We start from the raw sequence: 22,038 nt of genomic DNA, 5'->3' as shown, positions 1-22,038 counted from the left end.
ATATTATCACATAAGGGCAACAATGTGACTGGCATTTCATTTTTTAATATGCGAAAGTTTTTCATACGCCCTATGGCTTGCTCAACATAAATTCTAACATTTGCAATTTTTGAGGTTTCCTGTACATCATTATATGTCATCTGAAAATTTGTATGTTTTGATGGGGGAATAGCTATGTTACACTGGTAAAATGCTAGAAGATCTTTAATTTTGAAACCTCTATCTGCAATAACTTGATCACCAGGTTGTAAATATTTCAAAAATCGGCAATCTTTAACTATGAAAACATCACTAGCTCTGCCACCATAACAATTAGACAAAAAAGAAACTGCACCATTGGGTGTTATTCCAACTAAATATTTTACAGTATAATGGTGTTTATAATTTGACCAACAAGCTGCAGCTATCTCCAAACTAGACGGTGTTTCAATAAAGAGTTCAGAACAATCAATTATTACAGAGCATATCGGATAGTACTTTCTGAACATGGTTGGTAAATTTCTTTTTATAATATTTCTGTTTGGAAAATGTATAATCCATTTTAACTCAAGAGAAAATAGTTTTATCCATGTTATAAATACTGAACTGACTACAGAAGAAGAAATCATAAAACGATGAGCAAGATCTTCAGTTAAAAGAGCTAAGCGTAAACGCATCATTACAAGAAGAAATTCTTGCTGCAATGTTAGAGATTTTAATGATATTGTTTGTAAATCTCTTGGCGAAGATAAGTCTTTAGTTGTATTTTTTTTACCCTTCCAGTAGTGCATTATATTTCCTTTCCTCTGCAAATAAGAAAATAACATTTCAAAGATATTTGAATTTGCTAGGCCAGTAAAAAATTGAACATCAGAATCTCTAGTTAAATTAGCAAAAATCATTGATCCTCGTATTGGTTCATTACACTGAATAGATTTATCACAAGTTTCACTTTCTATAGCTAAACTTGTAGAGAAACTGTTTGAATCTGATTCCACAATAAGATCCAATTTTTTAAGTTTTCTTCTTTTTGTAGGAGATTCCTTATATGCATTACGAATATTCAAATACAAAGTTGGAATAGGTGAAGCAAAAGTAGGTTTTCCAAACTCAAAATGATTAGAGCAAACTACTTTATTATCAGAAACTGTAAAATTTAGTAAACCTTTTCCAACTTGATTTACCCACTGATGTCTTTTTTCAGAGTCTTTAGGAAAATAATGAAATTTTAGCCCTGTTACTTGACCTCTTTTAAGTAACCTATCCGGATACCTAGAATCGTTATTACAACCAGCAACACAGCAACGGTAGTTTGGCATTTTATAGTTATATTTTCTTTATCTATAATAATAAAAAATTCACAATATAAAACATCAAACCATAAATCTAAGCACTAGATAATAAAAATAATAGGAAGTAGGTCTTCAGCTTTGATTTAAATAAAGCGAACTTTGTTGTTTGTTTGCCCTGATTACCCAAGATGCATTTCGCAACCGCGAAAAGGTCTATTAGAGGCTATCAAGAATGCAAGACCACCAACAACTCTAAGTGAACTTCGTAGTTTCCTGGGTTTATGCACATATGTGTCAAGATTTATTAAAGACTTTAGTGAAAAAACAACAGCATTACGTGAACTATTAAAAAAAAAATACAAAATTTAAGTAGGTCAAAAAACATAATGATGCTTTCAATATGCTTAAACATGAATTATCAAGTGAATCGGTTTTGGCTTTTTATGATCCGCACAAAGAAGTACAGTTAATTACTGATGCAAGTAACCATGCTATAGGAGGAATACTTTTACAAAAAGAGGGTATTGGAATCAAACCAATCTGCTATATAAGTAGGTCACTGATAGCAGCTGAGTTAAAATATAGCATTACAGAAAAGGAAGCTCTTGCTTTGGTATGGGCAATTGAAAAATTACATTTGTATCTCCATGGAAAAAACTTTAAGGTCGTAGTGGACCACAAACTAATCAAGTTTATTTTTTCATCCAGTTCTAAAATAAATGCACGCATTGCAAGATGGCAAATCAAATTGCAGGCATATGATTTTGACATAATATATAAAAAGGGAGAAGAGGACATTGCAGACTTTATATCCAGAAACTGTATCCCAAATTAGGTACCCAATGAGTCAGATGAAAATGAAGTGGCAGCTTATGTAAACTTTTTAGTGACAAAAATGGCACCCAAATCAATATCACTTGAAGATATAAAAATGGAGACAGCAAGAGACATCAGTTTAGTTGCAGTAAAGATTGCATTAGTGTCTGGTAAATGGCATGACAACCCAATACTGGAACCATATCGTAGATTTAAAAATGAGTTAACTGATCATGAGGGGATTATATTAAGAGAAACAAGAATTGTCTTACCAAAGTCTCTTCAAAAAAGAGCTTTACAAATTGCACATGAAGGACATTTAAGTGTTGAAAAATGCAAAGGATTATTGCGTCAAAAAGTGTATTGGATCACTATGAATAGTGATATTGAATCACATATTGAAAAATGTCTTGGATCTCGAGCCAATTCACGCATGCCAGATCCTGAACCAATTAAAATGTCGATTTTACCAGAACATGTTTGGGATGAATTAGCGATGGATTTATTTGGACCATTACCATCAGGAGAGTATTTATTTGTTATAGAAGATATATATTCCATTTGTTGAACTAATGAAAATCACAACAGCACCAAGTACTATAAATAAAATAGAAAGACTGTTTGCCATATTTGGTTATCCTAACAAAATAAGAAGTGACAACGGTCCACCATTTCAAAGTGAGGCTTTAAAATTGTATTTTAAAAATGCTGACATAAAACGTATTAAAATAACACCGTGATACCCGCAAGCAAACGGTATAGTAGAAAGAATCATGCAAGTAATAGCGAAAACAATAAAAACAACTCATTTTATGGGCAGAAACTGGAGAGAGGAACTTCAATGTATGCTTCGAAATTATAGATGTGCTCCTCATGCTATAACCGGAAAACCACCAAGCACATTGTTATTCAATAGAAACATCAAAAATAAATTTCCTTCAATAATAATTGAGAAATCACCATACGATAAAGAAGTGAGAGAGAGTCAAAGTAAAAAGTATGCAAAAGTAAAAAAATACTTTGATGAGAAACATAATGCAAAGGAGAGATATAATGTTAAAGTAGGGGACCAGGTTCTCGTACAACGACATGAGCGGGGAGGAAAACTAGATTCAAAATATCTAAACAAGAAATACATAGTTAAAGAACGAAGGCAAAGTTTAGTTATTGTAGTAGATGAAGAAGGAAACGAGTTGGCGCGAAACATACAATTTATAAAAAAGATTTTAAAACCTGATGAGTTTATACAAAAGGAAATACAAGTTAATGATAACGAAAGAACAAAAGCTGATAGAAAATCGTATCCCAAGCGAAATCATAGACCTGTGAATATTTATCATTAAGTATCAAGATCTATTAATCTGATAAGAAAGGTTTTTCCCAAACAGGGGGAACTGTTGAGAATGATAACTACGTAATTATGTAATACAAATTACGTAAATGCGTTCATGTGGAACGCATTATAAAAACGTGCATAAATATAGGAATTGGAAAACTTTATAAGAGATTAGAATTTGCGTTATTTTAAAAAGTTGTATAAAAATATCTTTATTGATTGATCTTGAAATAATATATTGAACCAAATATATAAAATGGTTATATACTTAAGCGGATCACAACAAACTTCACATGGAGAGAACACATAAGAACGTTAGAAGATAAATATCGGCATTCTATACAAAGCTAAGCAATTATTAAACCAAAACTGTTTAAAAATCTTATATTTCTCCCTCATTCATTGTTATATAAACTATGCAAATATTGCATGGTGCAGCTCTAATGTAAGTAAAGTTAAAAAATTGCTTAGTAGACAAAAACACGCTGTAAGAATTATTTCAGGTGCAGGTCGTTTTACACATTCTAAAGAACTATTTAAAAATCATCACATACTTAATGTTTTTCAGTTGAACCTTTATCAAATTCTTATATTTATGTACAAATTTCATAATAAATTAACTCCTATAATATTTAATACACTTTTCAATAAAATTAACCACGAGTACCCTACAAGGTTTTCAAATTACAATTATGAGCAACCTAAAAGGCACTATTTGGTTACTAAATTTTCTACTGCCATCAGAGGTCCTAAATTATGGAACACTTTGTTAAATAACCAGCTGAACAATTGTTCTTCGCTTTCTCTATTCAAACAAAAACTAAAACAAAAACTTCTTAACGATGTTAATGAATTAAATTCTTTTTAAGATTCTTTACTTTTTTTTTTTTTTTTTTCCTTTTTTAACACCTATCTTATTAACTGGTCTTTAATTTAAATTTTCCTTAAATTCTTCTATTAACTTATTTTTAATTTTTAGATGTAATTATTGTTATTTTTTTATAATTATTATTTTATTTCTTATTTTTTATTTTTTTTACAATTTTTTTTTTTTTTGATTATAGATTAGTTACTGATCTTAACATACTTGTAAAATTTGTATTTATTTTTTATATCGTACAAAGTAATTTTATGTTTACATTTTAATGATTGTACACGCTTGCTGATGAAAGCACGTCGGGGCATAGTGATAAGGCAAATTTTGTCTTCTTTTAGCCCCGGTCATGTAAATTTTATTTATATAAAACGGCATTGTATTCTTTTTTTTAATGACGAAATGTAATTAAGAAAAAAAAAAAAAAAAGAAATGAGGCATCAAGATGTACTCCAATTTTAATATTTGCGACACTATTTCGTTTTTATTATTTGCGACACTATTCCTTTTATTATTTGCGACACTATTCCTTGTTTTTGTTTTCAACACTATTCATTAAATTCTTTTGCGACACTATTCCTTTTTTTGCGACATTAGGCCTTTTTTATATATTTGACACTATTCCGAAATTCATTTTTCGACATGATTCCTGTCACCTAATCGTCGTTGGGAACATGATTTTAAAATGAGTTTAAGAAACTTTTTTTATTATTTCATAAACTGCAATAATATACATAAATTTATTATAATTATTTGCTCAGAAAAAAAAATTTATTTAATAGTTTTATACAGTTTGATATTTTTTTGAATAATTTAAAGTTCCCTCTATAAAATTAACTTTGTACCGTTAATAAACATAATTAGTCATAATGAAATTTAAAGCTTTATAAAAAATAGTAATATAAATAAGATATAAAAGAGGTCTATAAATAAATTCTTGAAGAAATTCACATTTAATAGGGTAGAAAAGGGTAATATGAGCACCTTAAGCAAAAATTGGAATATTTTCAAAAATAATTATGCTGGATCCAACATTTTTGCGAATAAACGATTTTTAGGGATCCCCACTCATGGTCCACTTAGATATTTGGGCACCTGAAATTTTTTCTTAAAAGCACAGAGTTTAAAAAAAGTAGCAATAGTGCTCATATTACCCAGACCACTTGGTAATATGAGCACTTTAAGCTAGCTCAAAAAATAACATTAATTAAGTAAAAAAATATCAACGTGACAATTAAAACTGGTTTTTGGAATATAACAATTCTTTATTAACAGAATTTATCATTAAAAGATCAAATTTTAAGCCACTTTTTGTTGAAACAATATTTCTATGTTTTCAGCAACAACAAAAAAATTAGTTTGATATTTTTTCAATTTTATTTATTCAAACCTTTGAACAACAAAAATTTAAATTTTTTGAATTTAATATGCAGAAAAATAGTTATTATTGTTAAAATATTAAAATTTTTTATTATGTTTTATTTTTATTCAAAAAGCAATTACTTTATTCAAAAAGCAATTACATTATAGCAACCACTGCTATTTTAGTACTTTAAAATTGGTAATTTTAATGAAAAACACTGGGTAATTTGAGCATACTCATATCACACAAAAATGACATCTTTAAATAAAGTCAAAACTAAATGTTTCTATGCATTGTTTTTCAAACAAAAATGGATTAGATTTTTAGCTAACATATTTTTCTTTATAAAAAAATTAATTTTATTATTTTAGCACCTAAATTTTGCGCCACAGATTTGTTCATGCGTGATGATATTATTTTAACAACGCAATGATATTAATATAACAGCGTTTTAATCAGATGATAACCGCTATTTACTGCATATAAATTTACGCATATTATACTGATTCCTGTTATCACCACATAAAGTCGGTTCAAAAAATAAAAAGCAACTTTAACTTCACTGCTTACGTCTAAGAAATCTTTAAGTATGCTCATATTACCAAGGTGCTCATGTTACCCTAATCTACCCTATAATAAACTTATTTTTAACACGTACATATCACCATGTTAAATTTGAGCCTTAAAAAAGTAATAGTTACTATTTTAATTTTTTTTTAACTTTTTTGAAATTTTTAACATTAGAAATCATTTAATTGAAAATAAGTGCCTAAATTTTTTAAATAAAAATTTAGTGTTCAATGGAATTATATTGGGGTTTTTTTTCTCTATACTTATGATTTTTTTAAATTTTATTTAGGCATAAAATTCATTATAAGAATCTATTCCGAGCAATTTAAATGACATTGTTACTGAGATTTTAGTAGTGTATACTAAAATCTCAGTATCAAGTATATGCCGTCAAAAACAGCAATTGTACTAACTTACCTATTTTTCCTTAATTACAACTAGCTGTAAAACATTTTTTAAGACGAAGGGTTAAACAACTGCTTCATTTTTATTAAAACAATATTTAAGATTAGATGCAAGCAGTGAAGTTAAAGTTGCTTTATATTTTTTGAATCAACTTTATGTGGTGATAACAGTAATCAATACAATTAGCGTAAATTCATATGCAGTAATTAACGGCTATCATCTAATTAAAACGCTATTAAATATTTTATGTTGTTAAAATAATATCATCACGCATGAATAAATCTGTGGCGCAAAATTTGTTGCTAAATTTAAAAAAAAATTCTTTTCATAAAGAAAAATATTTTAGCTAAAAGTCCAATCCATTTTTGTTTGAAAAATAATGCTTAAAAACTTTTAGTTTGGACTTTATTTAAAGATGTCATTTTTGTGTAATATGAGTATGCTCAAATTACCCAGTGTTTTTCGTTGAAATTACCTAGTTTAAAGTCCTAAAATAGCAGTGATTTTAATTGCTTTCTGAACAAAAACAAAACATAGTAAAAAATTTTAATACTATTTCTGTAGGTTAAATTCAAAAAATTTGAGTTTTTTTTGTTAAAAGGTTTAAGTTAATAAAATTGAAAAAATAACGAACTAATTTTTCTTTATTATTATTTGCGGAAAACATAGTGTTATTGTTTCAACAAAAAGTGGCTTAAAATCTTATCTTTTAATGATAAGATTTGTTAATAACGAATCATTAAATTCTAAAAATTAGTTTTAATTGTCAGGTTGGTATTTTTTTGATTAATGTTATTTTTTTTTTGAGCTAGTTTAAAGTGCTCATATTACCAAGTGGTTTGGGTAACCAAAAGTGGTTTGGGTAAATTGAGCACTTTTGCTACATTTTTAAAATCTCGATGTTTTTAAGAAAAAATTTTGGGTGCCCAAATATCTATGTGGATCATGAGTAGGGATCCCTAAAAATTGTTTATTCGCAAAAATTTTGGATCCAGCATAATTATTTTTGAAAATATTCTAGTTTTCGCTTAAGGTGCTCATATTACCCTAAGTATTTTTAATTTACTGTTTCTAGGCAGTATTAAACGTTAAACGAAGTTAGAGCTGCAGACTTAGAATAAACTTGTTGCTAGACCTCTTAAAAGAACTTTCAAGAGATTTGAATCTTGCAATAACTTGAATAACCGGTTATTCAAATTATTGCAAATTAACTGGTTGGTTATTCAATAACTTGAATAACCAACCGATGAGAGTTCGAAATTGGAAAACGATAAAAAAAACGATAAATAAAACAAATAGTTATGACAAAACAAAGTTTACTAGAATGATAAATGCGTTTAACAAATGCACATGTTTTAGCACATCATTCATATCATACTTTTAAGTTCAGATGCTTTCTTAAAAGTTTTCATAAAGTAAACATTTTGTTAAACATAAAAAAGATGCAACTAAATATTACCAGCATTAAACAAAAAATAATTAAAAAATTTTTTTTACTAACAAAAGCGTTTCACTTTTTTTTTCTAAAATAATTAAAAAAGAAAGTTAAAATAAACATGAAAAAATAAAAAAAGTTACAAATAAAATAAAAGATGAAAAATAATTCATATTAGCGCGACTAGTGCGCGCTCGAATGCAACTCTTAATCTGTTCGTCGATATCTTTCTCAAATGCCAATGGATTGCTACTTGCTGAGTATCTTTTTATTGGAAATCCTTTACTGTTAATTAAAAATTTTTCAAAGTTCCAATAAATATCACTTGATCGAATAGGGTTCCAAAGAGCATAGTTGGAATTCACAATAACTTCACTTGGTGCTTCACAGCAACTCTGCAATATGATCGAAATTTAATATTATATTATATTAAGAGAATAAACCCTTCTCTTACTGCTTATTATGAATACATATATACATGCATACATACATACATACATACATACATACATACATACATACATACATACATACATATATACATACATACATACATATATACATACATACATACATACATACATACATACATACATACATACATACATATATACATACATACATACATATATACATACATAGATACATACATACATACATACATACATACATACATACATACATACATACATACATACATACATACATACATACATACATACATACATACATACATACATACATACATACATACATACATACATACATACATACATACATACATACATACATACATACATACATACATACATACATACATACATACATGCATACATACATACATACATACATACATACATACATTCATACATGCATGCATACATATATACATGTATATATATATATATATATATATATATATATATATATATATATATATATATATATATATATATATATATATATATTTATATATATATATATATACATGAGTATATATATATATATATATATATATATATATATATATATATATATATATATATATATATATATATATATATATTTATACACGGTTATATAGATCGGTTGAAATTTGGAAAATTTTAAATTGAGTTTTCTCAAAGACAACTTAACCAATTGTAATGTGTCAAAGACTGATTTGTTATGAAAGGAGATCTTTTAAAACCTCAACTGCAAGTTGCCTGCCATACAAGGAACTTGAAAGTGATTTTATTACTCAAATGCACTTAAATTTGTTAGATGCTTTATAACGTTTTGACTGATAATAGTATTAATTACCTTAAAGCATCGGGTGATTTTTTACAGTAAGTTTCATCGTTTTCTAAATTGCATATATTTTTTTCGACTTATGATTTTGACTTGTTTTTGGAAATAAATCTTGATTTTTCACCGCTTTTCGATTTTATTTTACACTTTTATTTTCCCTATAACATTTTATAATAATTCCAACAGTTGATTTTGGAACTTTACATGCTTTTAAAATCATGGAATATGAGAACGATGGATTTTCTATGTAAAATTTTTCTAAGAAACTTTCTAAGAAAACTTATTTTAAGAACTATAAAGCATTTAAAACCAGTATGTGCTAGTCTCTGTTATGTAAATATGAAATGCAATTTGAAAAAAAAGCAAAATACTGTTTGAATGCCATTCTTCAGTTAACTGGAACATAAACACTTTTTTGATTATTTCATCCGGATAATTTCAATGAGCATAAACAAGAATGATGGAAACAACTCTTTAGCTCAATCGGATACATTTACTACTTTGAGCAGTAAATGTATTTTTGTCTGTCTAGTAAATGTAAATAAAAGTATTTTTGTCTTGTCTAGTAAATGTACTCCTGTCTTTTTTTTGAGTCACCAGAACAGGTGGCGGAAGAAATCTTGTTCTAATTAAAGTAAAGTAAAAGTAAACTTCTTTTAGCAGACAATAACAATGATAGTCATAATTCATACTTTGAAGTCTAATAGCCATCAATTTCTTGGTCAGACCAAATATCTGCTAAAGCCTAACCAACAAAACCAAAGTTCTGCTTTTCTAAATTTTTATCATTGTCCTGATTTAAAAGGATATTTCGATTATAAAAATTTAAAATTATTTTATATCTCATGAGTTATTTTTTATCAGTGAATATTTATATTTCCTAAATCTTAGCATCATTATATAAAAAAATCATAACAATTAATGAAGTGGTTTTTGAGAAAACTCAATTTAAAATTGTCCAAATTTCAACCGATCATGGTGATATGTATATAATTAGGATATATATATATATATATATATATATATATATATATATATATATATATATATATATATTATATATATATATATATATATATATACCATTAAGCGATGATAGTATATATATATATATATATATATATATATATATATATATATATATATATATATATATATATATATATATATATATATATATATATATAGATATTTTTTTTTTTTTTTAAACATCTTCGCTTCCAACAAGGCTGCAAGCAGCCACTAATTAAAGTTGGAAGTTACTGTAAGAGAAAAGATGAAGGTTGTAGAGCAAGATAACGATTGACGGACGATTTAAAAGATTGCAAATTATATGAATCAGGAAAACAAGATGAAGGAAGCGAATTCCAAAGAACTGATGTTCGAGGAAAAAAACTAGACGAATAAGCGTTTTTGGAGCACTTAGGAACAGTCACAGAAAAAGGATGACACTTAATTGAATGACGAGTAACACGAGAATGAATTTTAGTAGATGGCACAAGAGACGCTAGCTCTTTAGAGCAGTGCCCATTATAGTATTTGTAGAAAAGAGAAAGAGAAGCAACATTACGACAATGTGATAATGGTTGGAGGTTGGCTGCAAGAGCAGGTCCAACTATGTTTACAATGCGTTTTTGCACCTTGTCTAAAAGAGAAAGGACATCATTAGAAGATCCGCCCCAGATATGGCAACAGTATTCCATACAAGGCCGGATTTGAGATTTATAGAGATAGAGAATAGAATCCAGAGTAAGAAAGTGGCGAGCTCGATAAAGAGATGCAACCTTAGCAGATGCTAATTTTGCAACCGATTTGATATATGGTTTCCAAGAAAGATTGGAAGTAAGAGTTAATCCTAGAAGATGAAGAGTGGGTGACTCATCGAGTACATCACCGTTCATAAATATAGGAAGATCTAAATTATTGCAATAACGATTGGCTGAAAAAAATTGAGTTTTATCTGAATTAAAGTTCACCAGCCACTGTGAGCCCCATGCTGTAGCAGAAGTGAGATCCTTTTCAAGCTCAAATGCCCCCTCCAGGCAATCAGAGGGTGTTGGTTTCTTATCACGACAAGAATAAATGGTAGTATCATCAGCAAACAATGCCACCTTAGATGTGAGAATATCTGGAAGATCGTTAATGTAAATTAAAAAGAGTATAGGGCCAAGGATAGAACCTTGAGGAACCCCTGAAGTTACAGAATAAGAAGAAGAGTGTTGTCCATCGAGGACAACTTTTATGCTACGATTGGAAAGGAAGGATTCAATGATCTTAAAGATGTTGCCGGATACACCATAAGAAGAAAGCTTATGGAGAAGACCAGCATGCCAAACTTTATCAAACGCTTTCGAAATGTCAAGAGCGATGGCCTTAACCTCTCCACCTTCATCTAATGCACGATAAAACCTGTCAGTTATTACTGTTAGCAAATCAGCTGTAGAACGAGAAGATCGAAATCCATATTGATGGTCAGAAAATAAGTTATTAGATTCAAGATGAGAAATTAAGTGTTTGTTAATTAAAGATTCAAAAACCTTGCTTATGATAGGAAGAAGACTTATGGGACGGTAGTTAGACGAATCAGATCGCTCCCCAGAATTTTTGAAGATAGCGATAATAGATGCGGCTTTCCAGCAGGCTGGTAAACAAGACTCTGATAAGCACTTGTTGAATAGTTTTGAGAGTATAGACGAAAGCTCCGGAGAACACTTCTGCAAGACAATAACAGGTATGTTGTCTGGGCCACAAGCTGTAGAAGAGTCTAGGCAGGAGATCACTTTAGATACAGGTGCTGGAGTGATATGAATGTCAAGCAATGGATCAACCTGTTTGTTGGCAATATCAGGTAGAACGCAATTAGTGGAATCAAGAGATGATATTGATGAAAAGTTTTTAGCAAACAGTTCGGCTTTGTCTTTAGGTGAGGTGACAAAGTCTGAACCATACAAGAGAGGTGGAATTATAGATTTGCCCTTATTATTGATATTATTAAAGATTCTCCAGAAGTCACGAGAGCCTAATTTTTGAGATGAGATACGAGATTTCATGACCTGAGAATAGCGGGTTTTGGTGTTAGACAAAACCTTTTAACAGTTGTTTCTAGCAGTAATAAACAGACGTCTGTTTTCTGGAGAATTGTTTTGCTGATAAATATGGAAGTAACGGTTTCGATTGGCAATCGCAGCAGCACAGTGTGAGGAAAACCATGGAGGAGAGTGAGGCTTGACCTGGAATCGTCGAGAGGGAATAAAAGATTCCATGCCAGCCTGAATCCACGAAGTTATGTAAGAAGCACATTTGTCGACAGGAAGTTGAAAGATTTCTACCCAAGGGCCATCACGAAGAAAATCACGGAAAGAATCCCAGTCAGCTTTACTGTAGTTGTAAGAGGTTCGATAATAGGGGGATTCAGGTGATGAATAAGAATGAGATATTAGTTTTAAAGAGATCAAACTGTGATCAGAAGCACCTAAGGGTGAATGTGGAGAAACTGAGCACTGACTAGGATCAGAAACAAGACATAAGTCAAGTAGAGAAGGTAAATGATTAGGGTGGTCAGGAAAGCGAGTTGGAAAGTTGACTATTTGAGTTAGGGATTGAGAAAGGCAAAAGTTGTGGGCTTTAATGCCTGCAGAGTCACTGACACTAGAGCCAAGCCATTCAGAGTGGCGAGCATTAAAGTCACCGACATCAACTATATTAGCTGATGGATAAAGAGAGAGGGCTTGGTCAAAATGATCAGAAATAACATCAAAAAGAGTGCAGTCTTGAGATGAAGGAGAGCGATATAAAACAAAGAGAAAGGCAATAGAGTGAAGTGGTGCTAAACGAAAGCACATGAAAGAATAGTCTGTGGATTCAAACCTAGTTTCACGACAAACAGGTGAATTCTTACGAATGTAAATGCCCAGGCCAAGCATGTGACTATTGGAGTCTTTACGAATCAGAGGAAGATAACCATCAACACTAAGATCACAAGATGAGACAGCTGAACTCAAATTAGTCTCACAAAGAGCAAGTAGGTCTGGTGAACTTTGCAAGAGATAAGACTCAACAGAAGAAAAGTTACTTCGAAGACCACGAATATTAGTGAATGATAGGTTTAGAGAACTTGGTGATGATGATGGTTTTTTGTGTTTTATAGTTTTTGGTACTTTATTCATTTTTAAATTAGTTTGAAGAACTTGACTCAAAGCATAGATAGTACTCAGAACACCGTTTAATAGCCCAAGCAATTGCCTCATTACTACTAATAAACCTTAAGCCGTAACAAAGGGCTCCAAATGTGGCCTCCGCAATGCACACCAAAAGTACAGACAGGGACACCATCCATGCGCAACATGGCACTGTTAATACTTTGATATTTTTCAGCTGTTGATGGAATCAGCCTCTCTGAGAGCTACCACAGAGTTCGGGAAACCTGACTACCAGCCGGCCTCAGAACCATAAAACTGAGTTTTAGAGCTGTACCCTCATAAGGAGATAATAGAATGAGTTGCCTAGTCGTAAAAACAGTGACACAAGCAAACCCATGCATTGAGTCAAGAAGATCCAGCATTCAACATCTTAAACTGGAAACAATGTATTAAAAATACATCTGCACCAGCCTAATAGATGAAGAAGGGGTGCAAGGCTGGTCAACAGATAGAATCTGTTTACCCCTTAAGTCTTTGCCTAGGAGGCCTTCTACAAGACAGTAGCTGGGTGCATTTAACATCTGGCCAAGATGAGTATTTTTATCGAGACACCATCTCTAGCCTTTACTCAACCAAGAGCCCCAAGGCAGGGGGTATTTTATATCGGAGTTGGCACCTCCTAGTCTTTGCCTAAAAAGGCGTATCCTACAAGGCAGCAGGACATGAAGCAGATTGTACTGGGTTACATGTTACCAGTAGCAGGATAACCTGATCTGACAAAAATATATACTATCAAGCGATGATAGTCGCAATAATCATCGCTTGATTGTTGCAACAACAATTTTGATGGTTCAAAGTATGGTAGAGGGCTACTTTTTCAGAAATACGTCTCCATGAGTCCTCTACATAAATGTCTACTATTAAATTCGTCAAAAAGAAATTAATTTGAAAGACCTAAATTGAAAAATTTCTACCTTTACAAAGTCCTTACAAGTTAGCTATAGTACCACCCTTAGAGCATAACGGTTAAATATCAATAACGGTAAATTGATATTTTGACCAAATTCTATGGTTTTTAAGAAGTTGGAAAGGGGACAAGGAGGTGTAATATGTCCCATGAGTTGAAAAAAAAATTGTTATTTGATGGTCATTTATTATAGTTCAGCACTTTCTATTTCCATTAATTACACTTGAAATATTAAAGAAAGTTGTTTAACAAACTTTTTTTTTATTGTAAAATCCAATATGGTGGTCAGTTTTTCTAACGTCTACCGCGTTTATATGGCTTGCTAAATGTAAATGTAAACAAAATTTGCAATTCTCGAAGCCATATTTTTAATACTTACGTAATCAAAAAAGGGTGTTGTCCATAATTTTCGTCCTGCTCAAGGAAGGAGGGGGTAGGGGATAGCTGTTTTATGACAACTCGTACTCGAGTTAGTGGTTTTGTGAATAGTTACTAAAGATTTACGATGTTGTGGAGGAAAGGGTCAAAAATTTCGTGACGTAAGTTATGGACGACACCGAAGTAGGTCCCTTAACGTGGAATGTAGAAAAGATAATAAAAAGTGAGGTTACCGTTTATTTGCGAAAATGCTTGTATCAAAAATCTAGCGAAAATTTAATAAAGAGAATGAAAGTATAGTATTGAGAGAAATTGCATTTACGGATGTTTATAAATTAGATTAACATTCACATTTCAATTATTATTACCTTTAACCAAGAAAACAAGCTGGTTTGATTTACTCCATTAACATTCACTCTTTGAAATAAGTCCATATCAGGAACATATTCGTTTCCAGGTCGTACATAACGTAGAGTTTTTATGAATTCATCACTGGAGCCTGGAGATTGGTGGTTAAACTAGACAGTCAAACAATTATGCATCTTTTTATATGTTATTTATTTTTGTTTTACAATATAAAATGTTTTAACAAAAATTAATTCGCTACAATTTTAAAAACAAAAACATTATTATTATTTTTACTAACTAGTAGTATAAAATATTTTTGGTTATTATAATAAGCATAATTTTCACAAATTTTCAAAATTTGGAAACGTCCGAAAAAGTTATTGCCATTTATATTTTCACATCTTCAACACCATAAAATTAAAAAAAAATGTTTTCAATAATTCAACTTTATTCGAGTAGATTAGCCTGACTCTCTTTAAGTTATTAGTTTTTGATATTAAATTACCACATATTTCTAATTTAATGTGAAAATATATTTTAATTTAATCTGAAAAATTACTATCCAAAGGGAGAAGTTACAACCCAAGAGAAAAGTCTCTAGTCCAAAAGAAGTTTTTCAAAAATTTTAAAACAGAAAAGTTCTTTAAATTTTTTTTTTCAAAAAACAAGCTTTGACTAGGGTTGACGAAACCGAGGGGGCTAGGGGCCTTTTTTTTTTTTTAAGAAATTTTTAAATGTAGAGAACTTTTTCTAGAAAATGGTGAATGTGTCCCTCCACTTCAAAGCCCGTATTGTCGGCCCTGTTCACTAAAGGTAGTTATTAAATGATGAAGTAGTTTGTTTATCAAAAAATCGAATTGATGATTGGCAAAATATTTAAAACTTTTGTTTCATCAGAAAGATGTAGCAATAGAAAGTAAATAGTTTTTATTTCTTTAAATGAACATTAAGAGTTTTTGATATTTTATGATCTAATCATCAAAACGGCATTTGATCATCTCAGTTTTCCTTATTTTTTGAAAACGCTTGGTTTTCGTAATTGTTTTCAAAAACAACCTTTCACAATAGGGACAAGAATATGTCAGCGCAGCTGAATTTAATCCAAGAATAACAAGTCAACTGCAAGTGTAAAGACATCACTGTCAGTAAAAAGTTTCCTTAAAAGTTGTTTCAAATTCTCATAAATTTCTTTTTAAAAATTAACAACTACCAAGATCTAAGTTTTTTTTACACCAGAGTCATAAAAGACTTGTGCATCTTTTAAATAAGAAAAATGTTTTCTTATTCTCCTTTGAAACAAAAAATATTACTTTAAAAAAGAATTTAAACAAAGTTTAAATTCTTTTTTAAAGTAATTTTTAGTACTTACACTTTACGTAACAATTCCCCCTTGTTGCTAAAGTAGCACAAAAAACAAACAATTAACTGTCTCAAGGTTTCCCCTTTCATTTTGAACCGTCTCAAGACTTCCCCGTGTAATGGAGAGAACAATTTATACTATTCCTAAAAATAATATACTATATACTTTTGGAAATTCTACTTATACGAAACCTACTAAAGAAAATAATATTCCTAAAATAACTATAATTAATAAAAATATTTTAACAAGCAAAGAAAACAATTTTCTATCTTGACAACATGTTTGCAATTGTATTCAGCAACACATACAAGAAAATGCAACAGAAATAAATGTTAACATTCAGAACATATACCCTAATGATCCTAGTGAATATACAAATTATACAAATGTTGAGCAAAACACAGGCGCATGGCTAAACATAAGGAAAAAAAAAAACTGGAAGTCCACTTCCTGCGTTGTTAGGTGTAAATGGTAAAAAAAAGTTTGAATCCTATTGGAAAATTGTAAAAAAAGGACTTAATGAAAGTGATTTATTTAATTTATTTAACTGGTCTAGAAATTTCCATCTTGGTTACCAGTTTGAAAAAGAAGCACTGTTATTTTTTCAAAACCAGTCTTTGTCTAATGCTACACCAGGTGGTTTCTTTACTTTAACAGAATATGAAACATATGGTTCAATTCCTGATGCTTTGGTAGCTCCAAACTTATTACTTGAGATAAATATTAGAGGAGAAAATTCAAAAGAACCATTGTCAAACTTATTTAAATCGCCTGTCTATTTTATTCAAACACAACTTCAAATGGTATGTACACAATCAAACTACTGCTTTTTTATGTCCTATCATCCTGAATCAAAAACTGCTAAGTAATTTCTTATCCAGAAAAAAAACATTTTGTATCTTTTCAAACATACCAATATCAGATTGGCCACATAAAGAATACAAGCTACTTGCAACTCTAGAAAAGGAAAACCTTAGTCGAATTCCGAGCTTCGAAAGTATCAAACCATTACATACCCATATTAATAAATTAATATGTAAACTTCCTATGGTAAATTTTAGTACCTTGTAATAAATAACAATAACAAAAAACTACCAAAAACTACTTTCAAAGAAATATATTTTTACATTTATACTTTTAAATACTATTTTTCAGGATTTGGTCCAATAGAGTCCATTGTTTAATTAACAATATGACACACAGTCTTTCATGTTGATGAGAGCAAGTCTAGTCTTTGCATAGGCCAAACTGTATTAAGAATTGACCAATCTCTAACGTGCCCTATAAATCGTTCAACAAGAATTCTGGTTGAAGCAATATTAAAATTTGTTGAAACATCCCTATGTGAAAACTTATCCAATTTTAATTAGTTGGTTTAAGTAAAACCCTTTTATTGAATAATAATCTTGGATCGCGAAACTTCGATCAGCCATTAATTCAGGGGGTAAGCTAACTTAACACACCAGTTTTTTCTGTTATTGCACTATCTGATATTGAACCTGGATAAATATCACTGAACAAAAGGCTACTCCCATGAGATGAAATTAATGCTTTTCTTGTTTGTGTGTTTTTGTAATGAGAAAACATAAGAGTGTTTAAATCAAAATTAGTTGCTTGTTGAAATTTAAATTCTGTGCAGTCCATAATCATATCAGTTAGACCATGTCAGTCTTGACAAATATTTCTGGCATTCTTTTTAATAAATATCCATCATCAGGATGAAGATCAACTTCATCAAACAATGTTTCTAAAAATACTATCCATGCAACAAAAAGTCTATTAACTGTGCTTTCGGAAACTGATAACGTATGTGCCATAACTCTCAAGTGTAATGAATGACCGAAAAATAGTTAAAACTGAAAATAATTCAGTTCTTTTATCTAAAGCTCAATTACCAGTACCTTTACAACCTTGATATTCAATAGAATGTAAATATGGACTAGTTGAACTACATTGAATAAAACATTAAACTTTTCAATGTAAAAACATTAAACCACAAAGGTATTTAAATGATGAAGGTTTATTATCTATTATAAGATTAGGATATGATAATTTTGTTGATAATGAAGATTTTTTTTTATTACTTTCGACTTCTTTTAGTAATTTATTTTTAGATTTTTGGAGAAATTTTACTTTTATTTGTAAGGTTTTATTTTCATTTTCTAGTCTTTTGATTTTTTGTTTTTTAATGACCTAGATAACATAGAATTTAGCTGCAATTTTAAAGGACGACACTTTAGTTTAGGAACATATTTTGAAAATATTCTTTTAATAGGAGATTTCCGACACGAATGCACAATAATAGTAGTAGTTTCTTGATGAATTAAGTTGTCAACAATATCTAATTTTTTTTGTACGAATTCAATTTTTGCATATCAAAAGGTGTTGGTTCTTTAAATCGTTTAAATTGAATAAAGCATTTATTATATCTATTTTTATGAATAATATACTGAGATGGTGTGACAACAACATCGGGTAATGAGTTGAAGTGTTCCTTTTTTCCTGAACCCCAGTGTTCTCAACAAATGTGTCCGTTCTTCCAATTTATGCCTTTAGTTTTTAAAATCTTTTGATATTGTGTTTGAAGACTTACATTTTTTAGTAGGGAATAATACTTTATTTTAGTTCGATCTTCTTTTTTTGTATTAACGTTATTGTAACATAAAGATGAAGAACATAACCACTTCATGATATTAATTCCTTTTTAATACTATTCATTTTATTAAGAATTATCCAATATTAGACAACAGAAATCATTTGCAAAAATCAAAACAACAAAAGACGCTTTAAAAACAACCTAAACAAAGTCGCCATTTTGTTCATTTATCCCCTATGGAAAAATCATATACTGATACCGCGCTCTGTGAAGTCCACAATTGCCTCAGCTATTGTGCCTTGATCATGAAATTTAAAATCAGCCAGGGGGTTATGAGTTGGATTAATTGTAAAAGTAATATCTTAAATAATTTTGAAAGTTATTGAGGGCGACGTTGAAGATTTATTACCCAAAACAGAGTCTAGCTATTCTAAGAAAAGAAATCTAAAAAAATTCTAAAAAGAATTGTAAAAAAAGAAAGTTACCAAAACGTCAATACGAAATTTAGAAAACTTTTAATAGATTGAAAAAATGACGTAATAAGTATAAGTATTGAATGTTCTCTATAAAAAGAATTAACTTATTATTATGATGATAAATTTAATTTTTAATTCTAAAAACTCATGATAATGAAGATCATCGTTTTTTTTATTGCAAAAAACAAAAAAAATGCTTTTAAAAAAAAATTACTTGATTCGAAGGAAAAGCGATAACATTAAGTGAACAACCATTTTTCCTTGAGTATTTTTTCACGAGCGCATTTAATTCGAGAAAGTTGGACGTCGTTAGACCTCAAAAGGTTGCTACGTTGACAACTAAAGAAACATTTCCTTCATATTTTTTGAAGTCTATAAGTTTGTTGTTTGAATCCAAGTACTTGAAAGTAAAAAATAAAGAACTTGAATTTTTTTGTTCTTCTAAGCAGTTCTTGAACTCAAAGCCATAGCTCAAATGATTACATAGTGTAAAAAAACAAAACTTTATAAAAAATAGCTTCATCGTTGTTTGTTAAAAAATTAGTCGTGCTTTATCTTATAGTGTAACACTTTTTTACTCTTTGTCATGCTGTGCATTTTAAAAACATGAGCAGTTGTTAAAAATGTTTACTACACACGTAATAGCAACACACAGCGTTGTGCAAACATTTAAACATAGTGTCTGCAAAATCTTAGTTTTGACACGGTTGCGAAGCATACAATAAATAAATTATTGTATATAAACTGAAAAACAATTAGTACAATTAATACAGTAATTAAAAAACAAACTATATTGTTTATTATAATGATCAAACAAATTTTTTATATCTGAAACTTTTTAAAAGTATTAAAATGTACATTCATTGTGATTAATGCATTTTCTTACTTTTTAGCAACACCTTAACAATGGGTAAAACATTTTTTCTCATTACTTCTAATAGATATACCTTGGTAATTTTTATGCATTACTTCTTAAAGATTTACCTTAGTAATTTTTACACATTACTTCTAAAAGATATACCTTAGTAGTTTTTACGCATTACTTCTAAATGATAAACCTTGGTAATTTTTACGCATCACATGTGAAAGATTTACCTTAGTAATTTTTATGCATTTTTTGATAATAAGATTTTTAAGACATAAGTATTTATTTTGTACTTTTTCACTAATGCGTTTTGATCAAAAAACATGACAGTTTTAACGTAATCAAACAGTCGTCACCTTTTTTTTGCTATCAAATATCCGGATAAAAACTATGAAAAAATAATGTTAGAAAACTCAAACTACAAATTTAGTGTTCTTGAGTTAAAACATGAAACCAATTGGAAACTCATAATCAGTTATGATCATGAGATTCCACCAATTGGAAACTCATAACCAGTTATGATCATGAGATCCCATTTAGTTTCATGTATCAATTATAATTGTGAGAAATAAAACTTTTTTTTTCCCCAAAAAAAAACATACTCATTTAAGAAAGAGTCAAAAATGTTGCATTAATTTGCTAAAACTAATGCCTGTTTAGTAATAACCAGCCATTTTAGATTCTTAACGCATGCGCATGCCAGCAAAGCTCCAGTATTTAAACAATAGCAGCTATTTATTCTAGAGTTTATTTCTTTTTAACTCTTTCATGTCCTTGGAAGAACTTCGAACTGGCTTAAAAACATTATAAGTTGACAAGAGTCCAGTCCTCGACGATGTTAATGCAAGTGTTCTAAAAGCAGTATTAGATATTATTGAATCGACTCTTCAAATAAAATTCAATTTATCTCTAAAAACTGGTGCTTTCACTAGTCAATTGAAAGTACAAGTCTTCATCTTCACGATTATATAAGCGTTTAAAAAGGTCCATAAGCATCAACATCTAGAGGTTGAAGTCGTAGATGTATGTGGCGGTTGTATGTGTCGGTAAGTTTACTCAATCAATACTAGTAAATAAGCTTTAATTTGCTGCAAGCTCTACTAATTTGCTGCATCAATAAAATTGATTGTAAAATGCTTACTATTGGCTAACACAAAAAATTTTTGTTTTATTTTTGAGTTTTTTTCTCCGTTTCATTTGGAGTTAAATTTTGAAAGTATGTAAAGTAAAGGATGTTTAATTTTAAATTAAATTTTTTATTTTTTAATAAAACCCCATTTTTTTTTTAAAATAAACAGGTATTTTTAATTGAATATTAAAGTAGACACTTGACAGTTAATAATGGAAAAGAATTTTAAAAAAGTGACAACTTCTTGCAGTCCTCCAATTAATTAGTATAAAATTTCACAACATGATGACATAATTGTGGTTTAATTTGAGTATTTTCTCGATTGTGTTTTTTTGAATAATGTGTAAATGACAAAAAGTGGGTGAACCACAACTCGAATGTTTTATCAGTGTTTTACTTTCAGGACAGGTGATAGCAGAT

The 22,038-nt window shown here is 29.6% G+C and overlaps 2 protein-coding genes across 2 annotated transcripts in view; both read right to left on the bottom strand.

Annotated features, from left to right (window-relative positions):
* The window catches only part of LOC136075964 (uncharacterized), a 1,365-nt gene extending 67 nt beyond the window's left edge, over positions 1-1,298 (bottom strand). The window contains exon 1 of the mRNA XM_065789416.1: positions 1-1,298. This exon is cut by the window's left edge and continues 67 nt beyond it. Within this exon, the coding sequence (XP_065645488.1) occupies positions 1-1,298 (1,298 nt within the window).
* A 6,756-nt stretch (positions 1,299-8,054) lies between these two features.
* LOC101235936 (glutathione peroxidase 2) lies at positions 8,055-20,553 on the bottom strand. The gene is made up of 4 exons (XM_065789415.1): positions 20,511-20,553; positions 19,839-19,939; positions 15,213-15,362; positions 8,055-8,465 (listed from the first exon to the last, which is right to left on the bottom strand). Exons 1-4 carry the CDS (start codon positions 20,551-20,553, stop codon positions 8,181-8,183), a joined length of 579 nt encoding a protein of 192 aa, XP_065645487.1. The 3' UTR covers positions 8,055-8,180.
* Between the last annotated feature and the right edge of the window lie 1,485 nt (positions 20,554-22,038).

This window comes from Hydra vulgaris, chromosome 02 (genome assembly GCF_038396675.1).
Source record: "Hydra vulgaris chromosome 02, alternate assembly HydraT2T_AEP".
Taxonomy (NCBI): Eukaryota; Metazoa; Cnidaria; class Hydrozoa; order Anthoathecata; family Hydridae; genus Hydra; species Hydra vulgaris.
This window is presented reverse-complemented; position numbering and strand designations above follow the sequence as displayed.